General features: G+C 54.8%; 1 protein-coding gene across 3 annotated transcripts in view; it reads right to left on the reverse strand.

The window, feature by feature from the left end:
- LOC116948443 (uncharacterized) overlaps positions 1-14,585 on the reverse strand; it is a 69,771-nt gene that overhangs the window by 52,883 nt on the left and 2,303 nt on the right. For 2 of the 3 annotated variants that reach the window (XM_076071530.1, XM_032965124.2), the window contains exons 2-3: positions 2,530-2,805; positions 62-2,056 (exon numbers count right to left, since the gene is read on the reverse strand). In XM_076071530.1, the coding sequence (XP_075927645.1) occupies positions 62-2,056; positions 2,530-2,805 (2,271 nt within the window). The remainder of the gene's footprint in view (positions 1-61; positions 2,057-2,529; positions 2,806-14,585) is intronic. The other variant, XM_076071529.1, reaches the window with a different exon arrangement.

Consider the following 14,585-nt stretch of genomic DNA (forward strand, 5'->3'; position numbering starts at 1 on the left):
AAACTGAAAGCACGGAAAAAGAGTCACATTTTGAAGAATGCGAACCCATCATGGCACCGACCTCAGTCTTCTCCCATATGGCATCGTTGCCCGCCTGCTGTTTAACATCGCACTGCGGTCGCCCGTCGTTTGCGAGGCGACGCGGCTCGTCCTCTGGCTCGCACGAGGCAGCCCTGGCCCGGCGCTCGCGTCCCCCGTGCGGCGACGTGAGCGAGCCACGGGCCACCCCGCCCGGGGAGCCGCACGCAGAGGAACGCGACGCCCTTCCCGAGACGGGGAGGCCGCTGAGCGGGCCCGTGTCCAGCGTGTCCAGCGTGTCCAGCGTGTCCAGCGTGTCCAGCGCGCCCGCCGGGCCAGCGCGAGCGTCGGGCGTCGCGCGGCCGAGCCCGTCCGCGTCGCTCGTCCCGTCGCGGGCCCATCCAGTCGCCATCGGCCCCCCGAGAGGCAAAGCCGCATCCCCGGGAGAGATCTGCGGCGGCTCGTTGCCCGCCGTCGCGGCCCGGAGGCTCTTTTTGTCCGTCACTTTGTCGACGAAACGGGGGGCGTCGGTATTAGCTCGGCAAGCCGACTTCTGCGACGGCTTCTTCTCGAGGAGCGTCGACAAGTCGTCCAGCTTGAGGGCGATGATCTCCGCATCCTTTAGCTGCGACGGCAAGGCCATGTACTCCTCCCAGCCGAACCAAGCGCCATCGCCCGACCCCTCATGCGGCCCCGGCGATTTGTTGCCGGCAGCCGGCTGACCCGCGTGGTGGGAGCTGGCGCGGGCTGCGTCGAGCGTCTCTCCGGTGCCGTCTCGGCGACGCCGAGCGGGCGCCGCGGGGGCGCGTCCGGCCGCGGGTTCCTCGGGGTTCTCTCGCCAGCTCCCGAGTCGCTCGAAGAGTTCGCCGAACTCGTCGCGCGAGCCGCCGCCGCCGGCCGCTTCTCTCGGGAGGTACTCGGCGGCGTCCAGCGCGTTGCCGTACTCCCAGTCCAGGAAGGCCTGCTCCCACGAGCCGGCCACCCTCCCGGAGGCCACTGCCGTTCGAGCCCTCGTTGCATTTTCCTTCTTCTTCAATTTACCTTGCCAAGGGTCTGCCGAGCCGGCCGCGAAGGGCGACTCGGCAACGGCGCGCTCGCGGGCCGCCGCTCCGCAACCGCGCGCGTTCGCGAGCTCGGCGTCGACCCCCTCCGGCTCCGACGGGAGCTCTTGGCGACACCGCGGCCTCGTCGACAAACCATCGCCGGGCGGCCCGCCTCCGGGCGCCGGGGTTACCTCCGGCGGAGATCCGGGCACGGCGAGCATCCCGTGCGTTGGCGACGAGGTCGGCGAGCCGCCGTAGGAGCGGAAGGGCACGAGGCACCCGAACGCCCCGCCGTCGTCGCCTTCGGAGTCGTCCTCGTCAGACGCGGCTCCCGAGAAGGGGATCCTCCTCGGGACGCCCGATTGGAAGGCGCCGTCGAGGCCCCCCGACGGCGTCGCGGCGCTCGCGTCCCACCGCCACGCGCACCTCGCCCCCGTCGGTGCCGAGCCGTCCGCAGCGGCCGGGACGAGCGGATTCCATCGCGGATCGCGCGCCGTCCACGGGGAGAGGAAGCCGTCGCCGGTGCCGCGGCATTCATCCGAGGACCACGGAACCGCGCCGGCAACTTCCTCGGCAAAACTGGCAACGCGGGACCCACCCGGCGCTCGCGACGAAGACTCGTCCGCGCCGCCGAGCGCACGGCGGCCGCGATCGGCGGCGACGACTCCCGGCACGCCCCACGGGTCTGCACCCCGCTCCGGGTAGCCGGCGATCTTCTCGGTCAGCTCCATGTAGTTCCAGCGGCCAAACGTCTTGGGCACGGACGCTCCGGCCGGCTCGGACGACGGCCGGCTCTCGCGAGGGCTCGAGAGGGCGGGCTCGACGGGAGACTCCGTTCGCGCCGAGGACGAGGGCCGGGACCGACGCGTCGACTTGGTGCCGGAGGGGAGCCCGGCGGGTGCGGAGACGTCGCCGTCCACGGAGAGGTAGGAGGGAGAGCGGGGAGCGGGGACGTCTCCCGCTCCGTCCGCTTCGGCGACCGGCTCCGCGGAGCTCTGCGGGGCAAACGCAAACGACGATCGGTTCGGATATCCTCGTGCCCGCCGACGGTCGCCGTTCCCGTGTCGCGTCGTGGCCATCGCAATAACAAAGGGACGTGCGTGTATCACTCCACGTGCAGCGGTGTGTCGATGAAGCTGTGACGGCCGGGCGTGGCCATTGCAGCTTCATAAATAAACAAGGGGCAAAAAGGGGGCTCGGGGACTTTGGACTGGAAGATGGAAAGCATGCACGCGGGCCACTCCGTTCCGTGAGAAATCACAACGAACGCCGTCATTAACGTGGCGAGCGCCGAACACCAATCTCCAGGGCAACAAATCAAACTGAAACTCCATACGTGGGGGGAAGGGTTAGGGTGGAGGAGTCTGGATAGGGCCAGCCCACGGGTCTAGGTGGAGGATTAGGGTTAGGCCTAGAGTTTGATTGGCAGGTGTGGTCAGGGTTAGGGCACCAATTTCAGCACACGCACCGCTCGCACCGCACTCGCCGCCCCTGCAGCAGCGTCGATCTCCTGCGGGACGTCAACGACGTTGTCGCGGTGGGGCGACGGCGACGACGGCGAGGACGGGGGTGAGGAGGATGCGGGCCCCAGCAGCACGCGCTCCCGCAGCACGAGGGCGGCCACGCGGAGCGAGTACCACGCCTGCTCCGCCGCTCCCTCGCCGCCCCCCTTCGGTGACCCCGCCCCGGCCTCCCGCAGGGCCTGCGCGGCCTCCACGCGGCAGTCGATCTCCTCAAACACGTCCTGCCACACGGAGAGACGGTGAGCGCTGCCCGCGGACAACAGCTGGCACCGGGCGACCGCGTGCAATGCGGGACAGGCGGCTTGGGGTGGGGGCACACTCGCCTAGCCGATGCCAGCTGCCTGACCTCTAACCCTCGACAGCTCGTCAACCAGCCACTCGTACCAACTCGACCTCGAACCCGAAACAAAACTGATGAGAAACTCATCCATGCTGATATTGCATCCCGAATCGACTCATGCAGCGCTCTCCTCTACGGCTTCTCTAAATCCCTCACCTCCCCACATTCCTCAAGCCCACACTCCACACGATACAAAACTCCACTGCCAGGCTCCTCACCCACACTCTGCAAACGAGAGAGACCACATCACCCCAATTCTCCAACCCCTCCACTGGCTTCCAATCCAATATCGTATCTAGTTCAACATCACACTCCATTAACATCTTCCTGCCTACCTCTCCCCTCTCTACTCTCCTCCACGCACTCTCCGCTCGAGCATCCAATGCTTTTTGCCGAAGCCCCAGTCGACCTTCTCTCATCTGCTGCCCCTGTAGTCTGTAACGTTCTTCCCCCCAGCCATCCGCGCTGTTGACTCCCTATCCCTTGTTGAAATCCAGGCTCACAAGTTAAATTTTCCTCTGCCCATGACCGACTGACCCCCTGTCTCTGCATAAAAGAAAGATGCCCATTATCTCGAGCAGTCACTAAATGTAGACACCTAATAAAATCTAAATTTTGTGATATTATAGAACCCGACTCTCCAAGCAGCCAATCGTACTGGCCCTCTAAGCGGCCCCCGAATCTACCCAGAATGCCCCTCCCTGCAGTGAATATCCAGGTGCCTCGTTCCCTCTTGACGATCACAGTGCCAGGTGGAAAGGAGGAGCTTCCGCGCTGAAGGAACGCGAACGTGAAGTCGCGCCTGTGCCCAGGTGCCTTACACGGCAATTTTTACACTTTTAATTATTTTAATCATCAATTAGAAACTTCTGTCAGTAAAGAGAGAACACTTTCAAGTGAGCAAAAACGAATTCTAGGTTTGTTCTACGCCAATGAATTAATGTTTAATCTATCCAGGTTTCCCTTTTTGAGAATATAAAACGTGGAAAACATCAAACCTTGAAGATGTGAATGGAGGCTGCTTGCCGCCGTTGCTGCTTCGCCGAGGCAGCGCCAACTCCTTTGAGCAACAACTCACAAGCGAGCGTCTCTCCTGCAAACCGTTTCCTTTCTTCAAATATTCCAATTCACTTCTCCTTCCGAGATGCCAGTGTCACTTACAGTGTGGCCGTGTTCAGGGCGTCGTGTGGCAAATTGGGGCGGACAAGTTGGAGAGTGCGCCCGTTTCTTAAAATAGAGCGGCGCGTAGCCGGGACACGAGAATAGCACCCGGGACTTTATTAAGTGCCCGGCGCCGTTTGCTAAGCGCGCCGAGCTGCAAAACCGTAACCTGGATTACCCTAATCTGGAGCAATTATGCATTTATAAATAAAGTTATCGGGTACGAGCCAATGCAATAAAAAGGCACGCGTATCGTGAAGACAACCGACGAGCACAATTAAACGTTTCCGAATCGATCCATTCGCAGTTATTGCATTTGTTGGTTGGACGACGGCAGACCGGCGACCGCTGGCAGCAAACTCCCCCCCACCCATCGCGCGCGTCGCAAAGAGCCCCCCCCCCCATCCCCACCCCGAGGTGGGCACGGTGCGCGCGTTCACCAATGTCGCCGGACGAGCCGCGCGCCTGCCCGGCCACACGGAGCCTGAAGCCTCACCGCAGCCGTTCCCCCCCGCTCCATCCCACGCTGGCCGAAGCGCGCGCCCGCAGCCCCGTCCCATCGGTTGAATCGGCACGCGCGTTCCGACGGTGGGCTACGAGGGGGGAGGGGGGGTGGGGGGGGGGTTTGCGCCGCCGCCGTACCTTCTCGCTCGGACAGCCCAGAGACCGGAGCGGAGCGGGCCCGGCACCTCCAAGTTCACAGCGAACCACGATGTCACGCCAACTCCACGCCGGCCGGCCGGCCGCTCTCGCCCTCCCGACAAATGACAGCCGGGGTCTATTTTTGAGGCGTCGATGGCAGCGCCGCTTTGGCCGAGCTGGCTCCCTGCACCCCCGTCCGCCCACCCCAGCTGTCCCGAAACGCGATCCCACAGCGCCTGGGCCACACCAGACACGTGTGCCCCCCCTCCCCACCCCCTTCACATTCCACGAGCCTCGCGCCGTGGCGATGATGGCACGGGCCACTCGTGCGACAGTGGAGTGGTGTTTGTTGATGCTGCGTGGGGTAGGAGACGCACGGCTGGACAGGATGCATCGTGATGGGGGCCAAGGTTGAATGTTGTTATCAGGACAGTGTGCAAAGTTAGATTTGCGGTTTGGGGTTCGGAGCTAGGGGTGAGGCTGCAAGTTATGGATAGGCTGAGGGGTTTGTTTAGGGTTGGGGTTAATGACAGCTTGGGTTAGGGGTAATCTTGGAGGTTAGGGTCAAAGTTGAGTTTCGAGATTGAATTTTGGGTTAGGTTATATTGAGGTTAGAGTTGAGCTCAATGTTAAGTATGAGTGTCCATGGTTCATCAACATACATTCCGACACTTTCTAAGCGACAGTTAACATAATTCTGATTGATATTTAAACTCGTCCTGCCATCCATCTGTCCCCCCTCACCAACCTGCAATGACTAGAACGGGGAAGTATGGTGTAACAAACCCTTGTGAGAACACAATATGTGGATGCCGATATCCAGCATTATAATTATTATGACATCCATACTGTTGCAGGTCCCACGTGACATAGAGCCAAGCAGCTCATTGGACCCAAAATCTGAAATCTAAAAATCTCAGGAGTAAACTTTTAGAATTTTAAATTACAAAAATACGTATTTTTTTAATCGCCTGCTTTGACATTTTGCCGCTTTGATCAACAAGCTAAGTGGAAATTCCACTGAAGTTGTTTCTTGTCGGCCACTGACCACATGGGAACAGGGGGCCGTGGGCTCAGCGGCAGCAACAGCTGCTGGCTGGAATTGGAAGTCCTGAACCACGAGACGCCCCAGCTCCCTCCGCTCCCGGGGGACGTCAGCGAGGGCTCGTCCACAACTTCCAGCGACTCTTGTCAACTAAGCACTTTGCACTTCCATTGTGTCACCGAACGTTTTACCTTACCTTGCTTACGACGACGACGACGAATATAACCGCGGCTGAAGTATTAGTCGAGCAATCGCTGTCACCATCGGGCCACAGTTTTGTTTTTTGTACGTCAACTTACGTTTCAACAGACGTACAGAACGCACTGAAGCAGGGCACGCAATCCCAAGCAGTTTAACACGTAGGCTTTCGCGACCAAAATCATCCATAATACAGGTTTATTGGATTAGATCGTGTAAATATATAAAATATGATTCCAAGCAACCAGCATAAAAGAATAATCATCATTATTATATGTATGGATGTTGAAATCATTTCGCACTGTACGTAGCCAACCGTGCTAATCGTTTGGTTTAAAGCCATGAAAGCCTGAGTCTCAAGACCCGTGTTCATGAGGGTTCTGCCAACTGTTCTGCAGTCGGGGACCATGCTGCCAAGTGTGATCCTAATTGAGTAAATTTTCAGATAATTTTTCAGCATAGGAATGTTTTTGGTCAATACCAGTTACCATATATATGGAGGAAACTCATTCAGAACAGGGGGAGAACACGCAAACTCCACACGTGTCTTCGACAGCTCCCGATTAACCTTCAGCTATAGAGGACAATTGTCTCAAAGCATGATGCGGACAGTCCTCGACTTACAAACGCCAGACTTACGAACGCCCGTACTTACGAACCAGCTCCCATGAAGTATAATAAAAAAAAACATTGACTTTAAACACGAACTCGCAATTGCAAACTGAACCAGGGAACTATTTTGTTCAGAGGAGCATTCTCCACTACGTGTAATGAGTCGGCCTCGCGCTGGGAGTGAGTATTTGCGTGTGCGTGTGTGAGGGTGAGTGTGTGGGAAGTGGTAGTGCAGCGGTTAGCAAGTAGCGCAATGAAAGCGGCAACCCGAGTTAAATTCTTGCTCAAGGCCAACACCAGTGCCTGGCGTGGTGTGTTAACATCAACACATGCGCCGTACCGGCCTTCCCAAGTGCGACTCGCCAACAGCACTTGCTCCTGCAGTCTACTTTGGCTATAGGGGAGTCTTTGTGTGCGCCGCGTGTGTGGGGGTGAGCGGTAGTGCAACGGTCGGCGTGCTGTGCTACCAACCTGGTGACCGAAGTTCAATTCCTGCTCACGATCAACACCACTGACGATTGTCTGAATGGGACCTGGGTCTCCTCTAGGTCAACTCAGCCTCAAACGAGTACCTGGTGCAGTGTGTAGACATTGGCACTGGGGCGAGAAAGGCGCTGGCCACTCACCCCATCGTGTGCCACAGTGCCGGCCTTCATAGGCGCCGCTTGGTAACAGCACTTGCCCCAACAGCCTGTTAAGGCTATACGGGGCATTGGGGCGTGTGTCTTTGTGTGTGTCTGTGTGTGCACGCGTGCCCCGTGTGTGTGTGTGTGTGCAATTGTGTCGACTCATTGTCCACCTTTTGACTACAAGCTAACATCAGGGCTCAAGGTAAGTGAAAATAAAACTATTTTTATGTTAATTTATTTTCTGTTTTACTTACTATACAGAATTTATTTTGGTGTTACATGCAAGTGTAAATATTTGCTATTAATTATGAGTTTCACAATGCTTCCGACTGTGTGTTGAACTGTAACACATTTCATAACACTGACCGTATGGGCACTTAAATACTGCACATTGCTGTGTTCAGACTTACGAACCGTCCGACTTACGAACAGGTCTCGGGAACGAAGTAGGCATTTAATTAAATTAGTGCGGTGATAGTTTCTTGTAGAAATTTACCTGACCAGCCCCGTGGTTCAGCGCCAGAGCGAGCGGCTCACAAGCAGAAGGGTTGCGAGTTCAAATCCTGGTTGGGGGCTGATTCAGCCCACCATCCCTTTGGGGTCGATAAAATAAGTGCCACTTTGGGGGGGGGGGGGGCAGTCAACAGTGGTTGTCCAACAGAGAGACTCGTATCCAGCACAAGGAATGTAGAATTTCCACCACTGGCGCAGGGCTATAAGCAGGAGTTGTTGAGCACTGTCTCAATGCTAATTTTGGCGGACAATCACCGATTTACAAACGGTGTCGATTTACAAAATGATGGCAGTTGTTGTTTTTGAGCGGGAATTGTAAGCGCCGCACACCGGAATGTGCTTTTTTCACTGCTTACACAGACAGGGCAGAATTGACCAACAAGCTGAACATTAAACATTGCACTATTGTCAGGTTGTCTTTGGAGCTGTCGCGCTCCACTTAGAAACAGAACTGAACAAGCCGTCCGGGTTGGCTTGGGCGGCAGTATTTTCAGAAACACCGTCCCGATTATTATTTTATTCCCATGATATCCACTCCGCTTCTAAAGCCAAGAAAAGCCTAACCCAGTCTCAAGACGATGGTGATGTTCCATGAGGGTCATGCCAAGTCGGTCTCAGTAGGGGGGTGGTGGAGGGGGTGCGATTTTTCACCATTGGGGATGTTTGGCCAAGACAAGTTCCACGGTATGCATACCCGCCAACCCCTCATAAGTGCCTCCTTATTACAGACCAATTCAAACATTAGTGGTCACCCCGTGCCCTTATGAATCTCAACGTTCACCCTGCAAAGTCCCATCACGAGGGAGAAACATAAACAAATAGACAAACATTTTTTTTTGCCCGTATTGAAACGGCTTAAAACTCAATTTCCCTGCACAAGAATACGGGATGAACCGTATGGGTTGACAGCTATGGGTGTGTGGGGGTTTATCTGTGGCTATGGCAGGAAACCCCAGAGGCAAACCCATGCTGAACAGGGAGATGCAGTCGATTAATCGTCGATTATCCGGCTGCTTCGGGAGGGGAGGGTGCGCCGGGTTTTCAAAAATGCCAAATAATCGCATCATTATTTTTGCACGTTCTTGATAACATTGTTTTTAGGTGTTGTGCATGTTGTTTTGATAGTGATTTAAGTGCGTTGACTATATTAAATTGGGCATAAACGTACAAACAGACAAAATTATCCTACTTTAAAGACTTGCCGCATTCACTGTACCGTACTTAACCACTCCACTCCCGAAGATTCTGCACGATGGGGCGATCTATATACACGTGCAGTATTTACATTAAGTTGCATGGAGTGTATCGAGTACCATAGACAGTATTTAACACTGACATCACGCGTAGCTACTTTTGTTTCGTCACCTCACGTGGTGTCGAGCGGAAGCAGTCGAACAATCGCCCTGTGCGTAATTAGCGACGTTCAACTCTAATTAGCACAATCACTGTGTAATAATAAACATTTATTTTTTTGCTCCTGGGTAGTAAGTGTTATTTTCCTAATTGCTTATGCCGCCAAGAGTATAGAAAATGGCTATTATTATTCCCCACAAACTTTGCTTTTGTGACCAGGACACAAAAGCCAAGTTAATAATCCACTCCATTAATAACAGTGTGGAAGAAATGTATTTATTTTTTTGTTCCTGGATAGTAACTGTTATTTTCTAATTGCTTATGCCTCAAAGTACAGAAAATGGCTATTATTATTCCCCACAAATTTTGCTTTTGTGACCAGGACAGTGATATTTTGAAATGTACCTATTTTCAGTGAGAAAACGTGGTGTGCATTTGTGTCATTCCTTCACATAAAGTCCTGGTCACAAAAGCAAAGTTTTTGGGGAATAATAGCCATTTTCTATACTTTTGAGGCATAAGCAATTAGAAAATAACACTATCCAGGAACAAAAATCGTGTTACATTTCCATATATATAAAAGGCAAAGTTGTGATTATGTGTGTCTGTTCAAAATGTTTAGCGTACTTCCTGACATGCAACAAACTGGAAATTTACCATGTGGGTACTTTACAGACTGTACACCATGCAAAAGTTAGAAAAATACACTTTTTTTTTTGGGGGGGGGGGGAGCTCAATAATGCATTTATTTTTTGCACGGCAAGTGAGCTGTGACGTCAAATCTGTCACGTGACCCTCACATGTGGAAGGGTAACGCATTGTAGTGTAGTGGTTAGCGCGCTGTGTATGTGTCTGTGTGTGTCTGTCTGTGTGTGTCTGTCTGTGTCTGTCTGTGTGTGTCTGTCTGTGTGTGTCTGTCTGTGTGTGTCTGTCTGTGTGTGTCCGGCAAAACAACCCCCTACCTCCTCGCGGTGCCGGACGGGCAACTCTGTCGTGGACAGCGCTGTGGGGGGAGGTCCAATTGTGATTGGCTCCTCCTCTCATGGCATATGTGTCCACCACAGGGGCTAAACGGGGGCTCTGGACGGGTGCGAGGGGCTGGTAACCCCTCCACCTTCAATTAATTACCACTAAACGGCGAATTAAGTATATAACTATTAAGCTTACGCTGGAGGCCCCGGGGGGCCAGGCGTCTATGACGTCTCCTGGCCAAACCCCAATTGGCGGAGCCAGAAGATTGAATATCTACCCTCGGGGCTCCTCCAGAAACAACGAAAAACCACTATGGGTGGCCACGTGGAATGTTCGAACGCTCACTGCGGAGGAGAGGCTGCCACTCCTCTGTCGGGAGCTGGACCGGTACCGCCTGGATCTATGTGGCATTCAAGAGGTCCGGTGGACCGCCTCTGGCTCCTGCCACCATGAGAGGGGTGGACAGTCCTCTACTCGGGGCAGCAGACTGCCAAACAACAGGGTGTGGCTCTTCTTTTGAACAAAAGAATGAAGGAGGCGTGGGAGCGTGGCGGTGAGGTGTGGGAAGCTGTAAGCCCCAGGCTACTTTGGGCTCGCCTTCCCATCAACCGGAGGCGAGGAATTGTGGTCGTGGTTACTTATGCCCCCACCGAAGATGAACATCCGTGGAGGGATGCAGGCAAAGCCGATGAGTCAGATGCCTTCTATGACCTCCTGTCACAGGTGCTGGCTAAAGTGGCCCCTCGGGACAGAGTCATCATGTTGGGTGACTTCAATGCCCGAGTTGGTCATGATACTGGCACCTGGTCTGGAGTGATTGGAGGGCATGGGCCAGATCAGCTCAATAACAACGGTAGGATGCTGCTAGATTTTTGTGCAGCCCATGGGCTTGTAATTACCAACACGCTGTTCCGGCATCGGCGCATCCACACAACATCATGGATGCATGCCGGGTCCAAGCAAGAACATCTGCTGGACTACATAGTGACGGACCAGCGAATGCGAGCCCATGTCCTCGACACCAGGACCTACCGTGGAGCTGATCTGCCCTCTGACCATCGACTAGTCATCTGTAAGATGCGCCTGCCATTCTTCCACTCCGGTGGTGGGTGTACACCCAGGACCCCATTCCAACCTAAAGTGGCCTGGTCTCAGTTATCTGATGAAAGTTGCAAGCGAGAATTTCATCATCGCTTGCGGCTGGGATTGGCATCGTCCCCGACTCCTCCTGATGTCGAGGGTAAATGGGCGAGGTTTAGGACTGTGACTCATGCAGCTGCAATGGCTGCTTTGGGTACGCGGTCCAGACCTCCCCAGAGACCCTGGCTGACAGAGGAGGTGTTCAGGATGGTTGAGAAAAAGCGACAGGCCCACTGTCATCGGCTACAGAATCCCACGTCAGAGAATGAGGAGGCTTACCACAGCCTTCGCTCTGAGGTTCGGAGAGCCGTGAGGCGCTGCAAGGATGGGTGGTGGTCGCGGGTTGCTGAGGAGATGGAGTCTGCCTCAGTGGCCCGTGATCACAAATCTCTATTTAATTCCATCAAAAAAGTAATCTGCAGCGCCACTCCTATTACCATCATTAGGGGAAAAAAACGGTGACCCAATCTCCAACCCCCAGGAACAGGTTTGCAGATTTGCTGAGCATTTCTGTGAGGTCCTGGGGGAGGGAAAATCCCTCAGCCAGGAAAACATCGTGGCACAAAGTGAGGATGACCCTGCTGAGGCTGCGGTGCCTCAAATATTGGAAGAAGTTACCCCCTGTGAGTGGCTGGCTGAGGTGCCATCTGTTGAGGAAGTACTGAAGGCGATCCGGAGTCTGAGACCAGGAAAGGCAGCGGGCAGAGATGATCTCCCAAGCGAAATGCTGAGGGAGGGCGGCGTTTGTGCACAGACTGCCCTATATGACATCATAACAACAGTCTGGACCACTGGACGGGTTCCGCAGGATTGGAAGGATGCCCTGGTGGTCCCCCTTTTTAAGAAGGGGGACCGCACAGACTGTAACAACTACAGGGGCATCTCACTCCTCAGTGTGCCGGGAAAGGTCCTGGCAAGGATTATTCAGCATCGCCTTGCCAGGCACGCTGAGGAGAGGCTTGCGGAGCCACAATGCGGTTTCAGGAAAGGGCGGTCCTGCACAGATGCCATATTTTCTGTCCGTCTGCTACAGCAGAGGTGTAGGGAAGTCCAACAAGACCTACATCTCTGCTTTATTGACCTGGTCAAGGCCTATGATACCATCAGTAGGCCTGGGCTCTAGGTTGTTCTTCGTGCTTTTGGAGTACCTGACCCTCTGCTCACGATCATCAAGGACCTTCATGATGGTGAGCAGGCCCGGGTAAAACTACGTGTCACACCTTGGGGTGCGACGGGGATGTCCTCTGGCTCCCACATTATTTAACATCTATTTTGACCACGTAGTTTGTGAAGCCTTCAATAGCTGTACCGGGGGAATCTCCATATGGTACAGATATAATGGGAGGCTGATCGATGCCCGGGTGCGGTCAAGGGATGGCTCCCTATTGCTCAACCATGTTATGTATGCTGATGATTTGGTAATAGCTGCTCATTCAGAGGAGGAGTTGGAGGCGCTGCTGCTGAGACTGGAGCATGCCACTAAAGGTGGGGCCTTACCATCAGCCCCACCAAAACTAAGTACCTGCCTGGGTATTTTGTACCATCGGACACTCCACCCCCACAACTCCCAATCGGTGATGGGGCAGTTGTGGAGAGAGTGGAGAGTTTCCCATACCTGGGCAGTGTGCTTATGACTGGCTCCAGTTTCACAGCAGAGGTCTCACTCCGAATCAGTCGAGCGGCAATATCTTTTCATCGGTTGCGTAACGCTGTGTGGAAGCTACCTGGTCTGTCGCTCCGCACTAAGCTTCAGGTCTTCTCGGCCACGGTCATTCCCTCCCTTCTCTACGCTTGCGAAACGTGGACCCCCCTAATGGAACATCTTCGCCGGTTAGAAACATTTAGGCTGGCCTGCCTACGATCCATCCTGGGTTTAACCAGACTGGATTGTGTGAGGAGCTCACAAATCCTTGAAAGATCTGGGCAAGGTCCCATCGGTGAGCTCCTCCGGTGGGGAAGGCTGCGATGGCTGGGTCATGTAGCCCGCATGCCCAGCCACCGCATGCCGAAACAGCTTTTGTTCGGCCGGATTGAGGGGGCTAAGCGGGCGCGGCACATGCTAGAGAAGAGATGGAGTGATGTGGTACAGGAGGACGTGGAGCTGAGTGCACTTACCGATGACTGGTACCAGCGGTGTCAAGATCGGCCTCTGTGGAGGAGGCTCGTGAAGGACGCTACTGGGCAGTTGGAGGCAGTCGCCCTCCAACAACAACGGAGGGCGGAGGAGTGACGCTCACAACAACGAGCGGAGCGCCGGGTGGCTAAAGCACAGCAGATTGCCACAGTAGGGGGCACAGGTGGTGCATCAGCCAGTCATCTCAGTCAGTCGACCCGTTGCACCTGGGTCTGCCCCGTGACCTCCTGCCAGCGGGCGTTCGACACTTCACGTGGCCTCAGGGTGCACATAGCCTGGCACAAGCGTCGTGGTGACGTCACCGCCACTTAGTGGCGAATGGCGGTTGTTGTCTGTGTATGTCTGTCTGTGTGTGTCTGTCTGTGTGTCTGTGTCTGTCTGTGTGTGTGTCTGTCTGTGTGTGTCTGTTTGTGTGTGTGTCTGTGTCTGTGTGTGTGTCTGTATGTGTGTGTGTGTGTCTGTGTGTGTGTGTCTGTCTGTGTGTGTCTGTTTGTGTGTGTCTGTGTCTGTGTGTGGAAGCGTAACGCATTGTAGTGTAGCGCTTAGCGCGCTGCGCTACGAACCCGGCGACCCGAGTTCGATTCCCGCTCACGGCCACCACCGGTGACGATTATTTTAACCGGTCCTGAGCCTCCCTTAGGTCGACACAGCCTCAAACGAGTAGTGTGGTGTGTGAACATCGCCACTGGGGAGACAAAGGCGGCCGGGCGTGGTGAATCCAAGTCCCGGACGAAGCCGGGTAGTACAGCTAATAGTGTATATAATCACTCTCCACACATAGAATCAAACCCAGACCCTACTTGCTTTGAGGCACGAGGGTAGCATTACCACGGAGTTCGATTCCTCGCCACGGCTAACGCCTCCCCTCCCCTCGACCCCCGCAAAACTTCAGTGACCAGCGTGGTGAAGTATGGTCAAACATCTCCATAACCGAGCAACGTGTAGATGACAAAATGTTTTACCGGTACCGCGGCCACAATCTCTGCAGCTCGTGGAAGCTAAGCTGGCTTGAGTCTGGATTATTGCCAGGATGGGGCCCACACCCAACAACGTGTGTTAAACAGGTGCTATAGGCTGCGGCCGGGGGGGGGGTGAAACGTTACTGCCCCCACCTTTGATTCCACCGCGTTCACCAATCTGCTACACCCCTCCAGCGCGGTGAAGTATGGTCATTTAGTTTAAACACTTAGTCGGCTTTCGCGACCAATATTATTCATCATTATAAAGTTTTTTGGGTTAGATCGCGTTATTTATAAATGTGG

This window comes from Petromyzon marinus, chromosome 33 (genome assembly GCF_048934315.1).
Source record: "Petromyzon marinus isolate PM22_M1 ecotype Great Lakes invasive population chromosome 33, UKy_Petmar_22M1.pri1.0, whole genome shotgun sequence".
In the NCBI taxonomy this organism is placed as follows: Eukaryota; Metazoa; Chordata; class Hyperoartia; order Petromyzontiformes; family Petromyzontidae; genus Petromyzon; species Petromyzon marinus.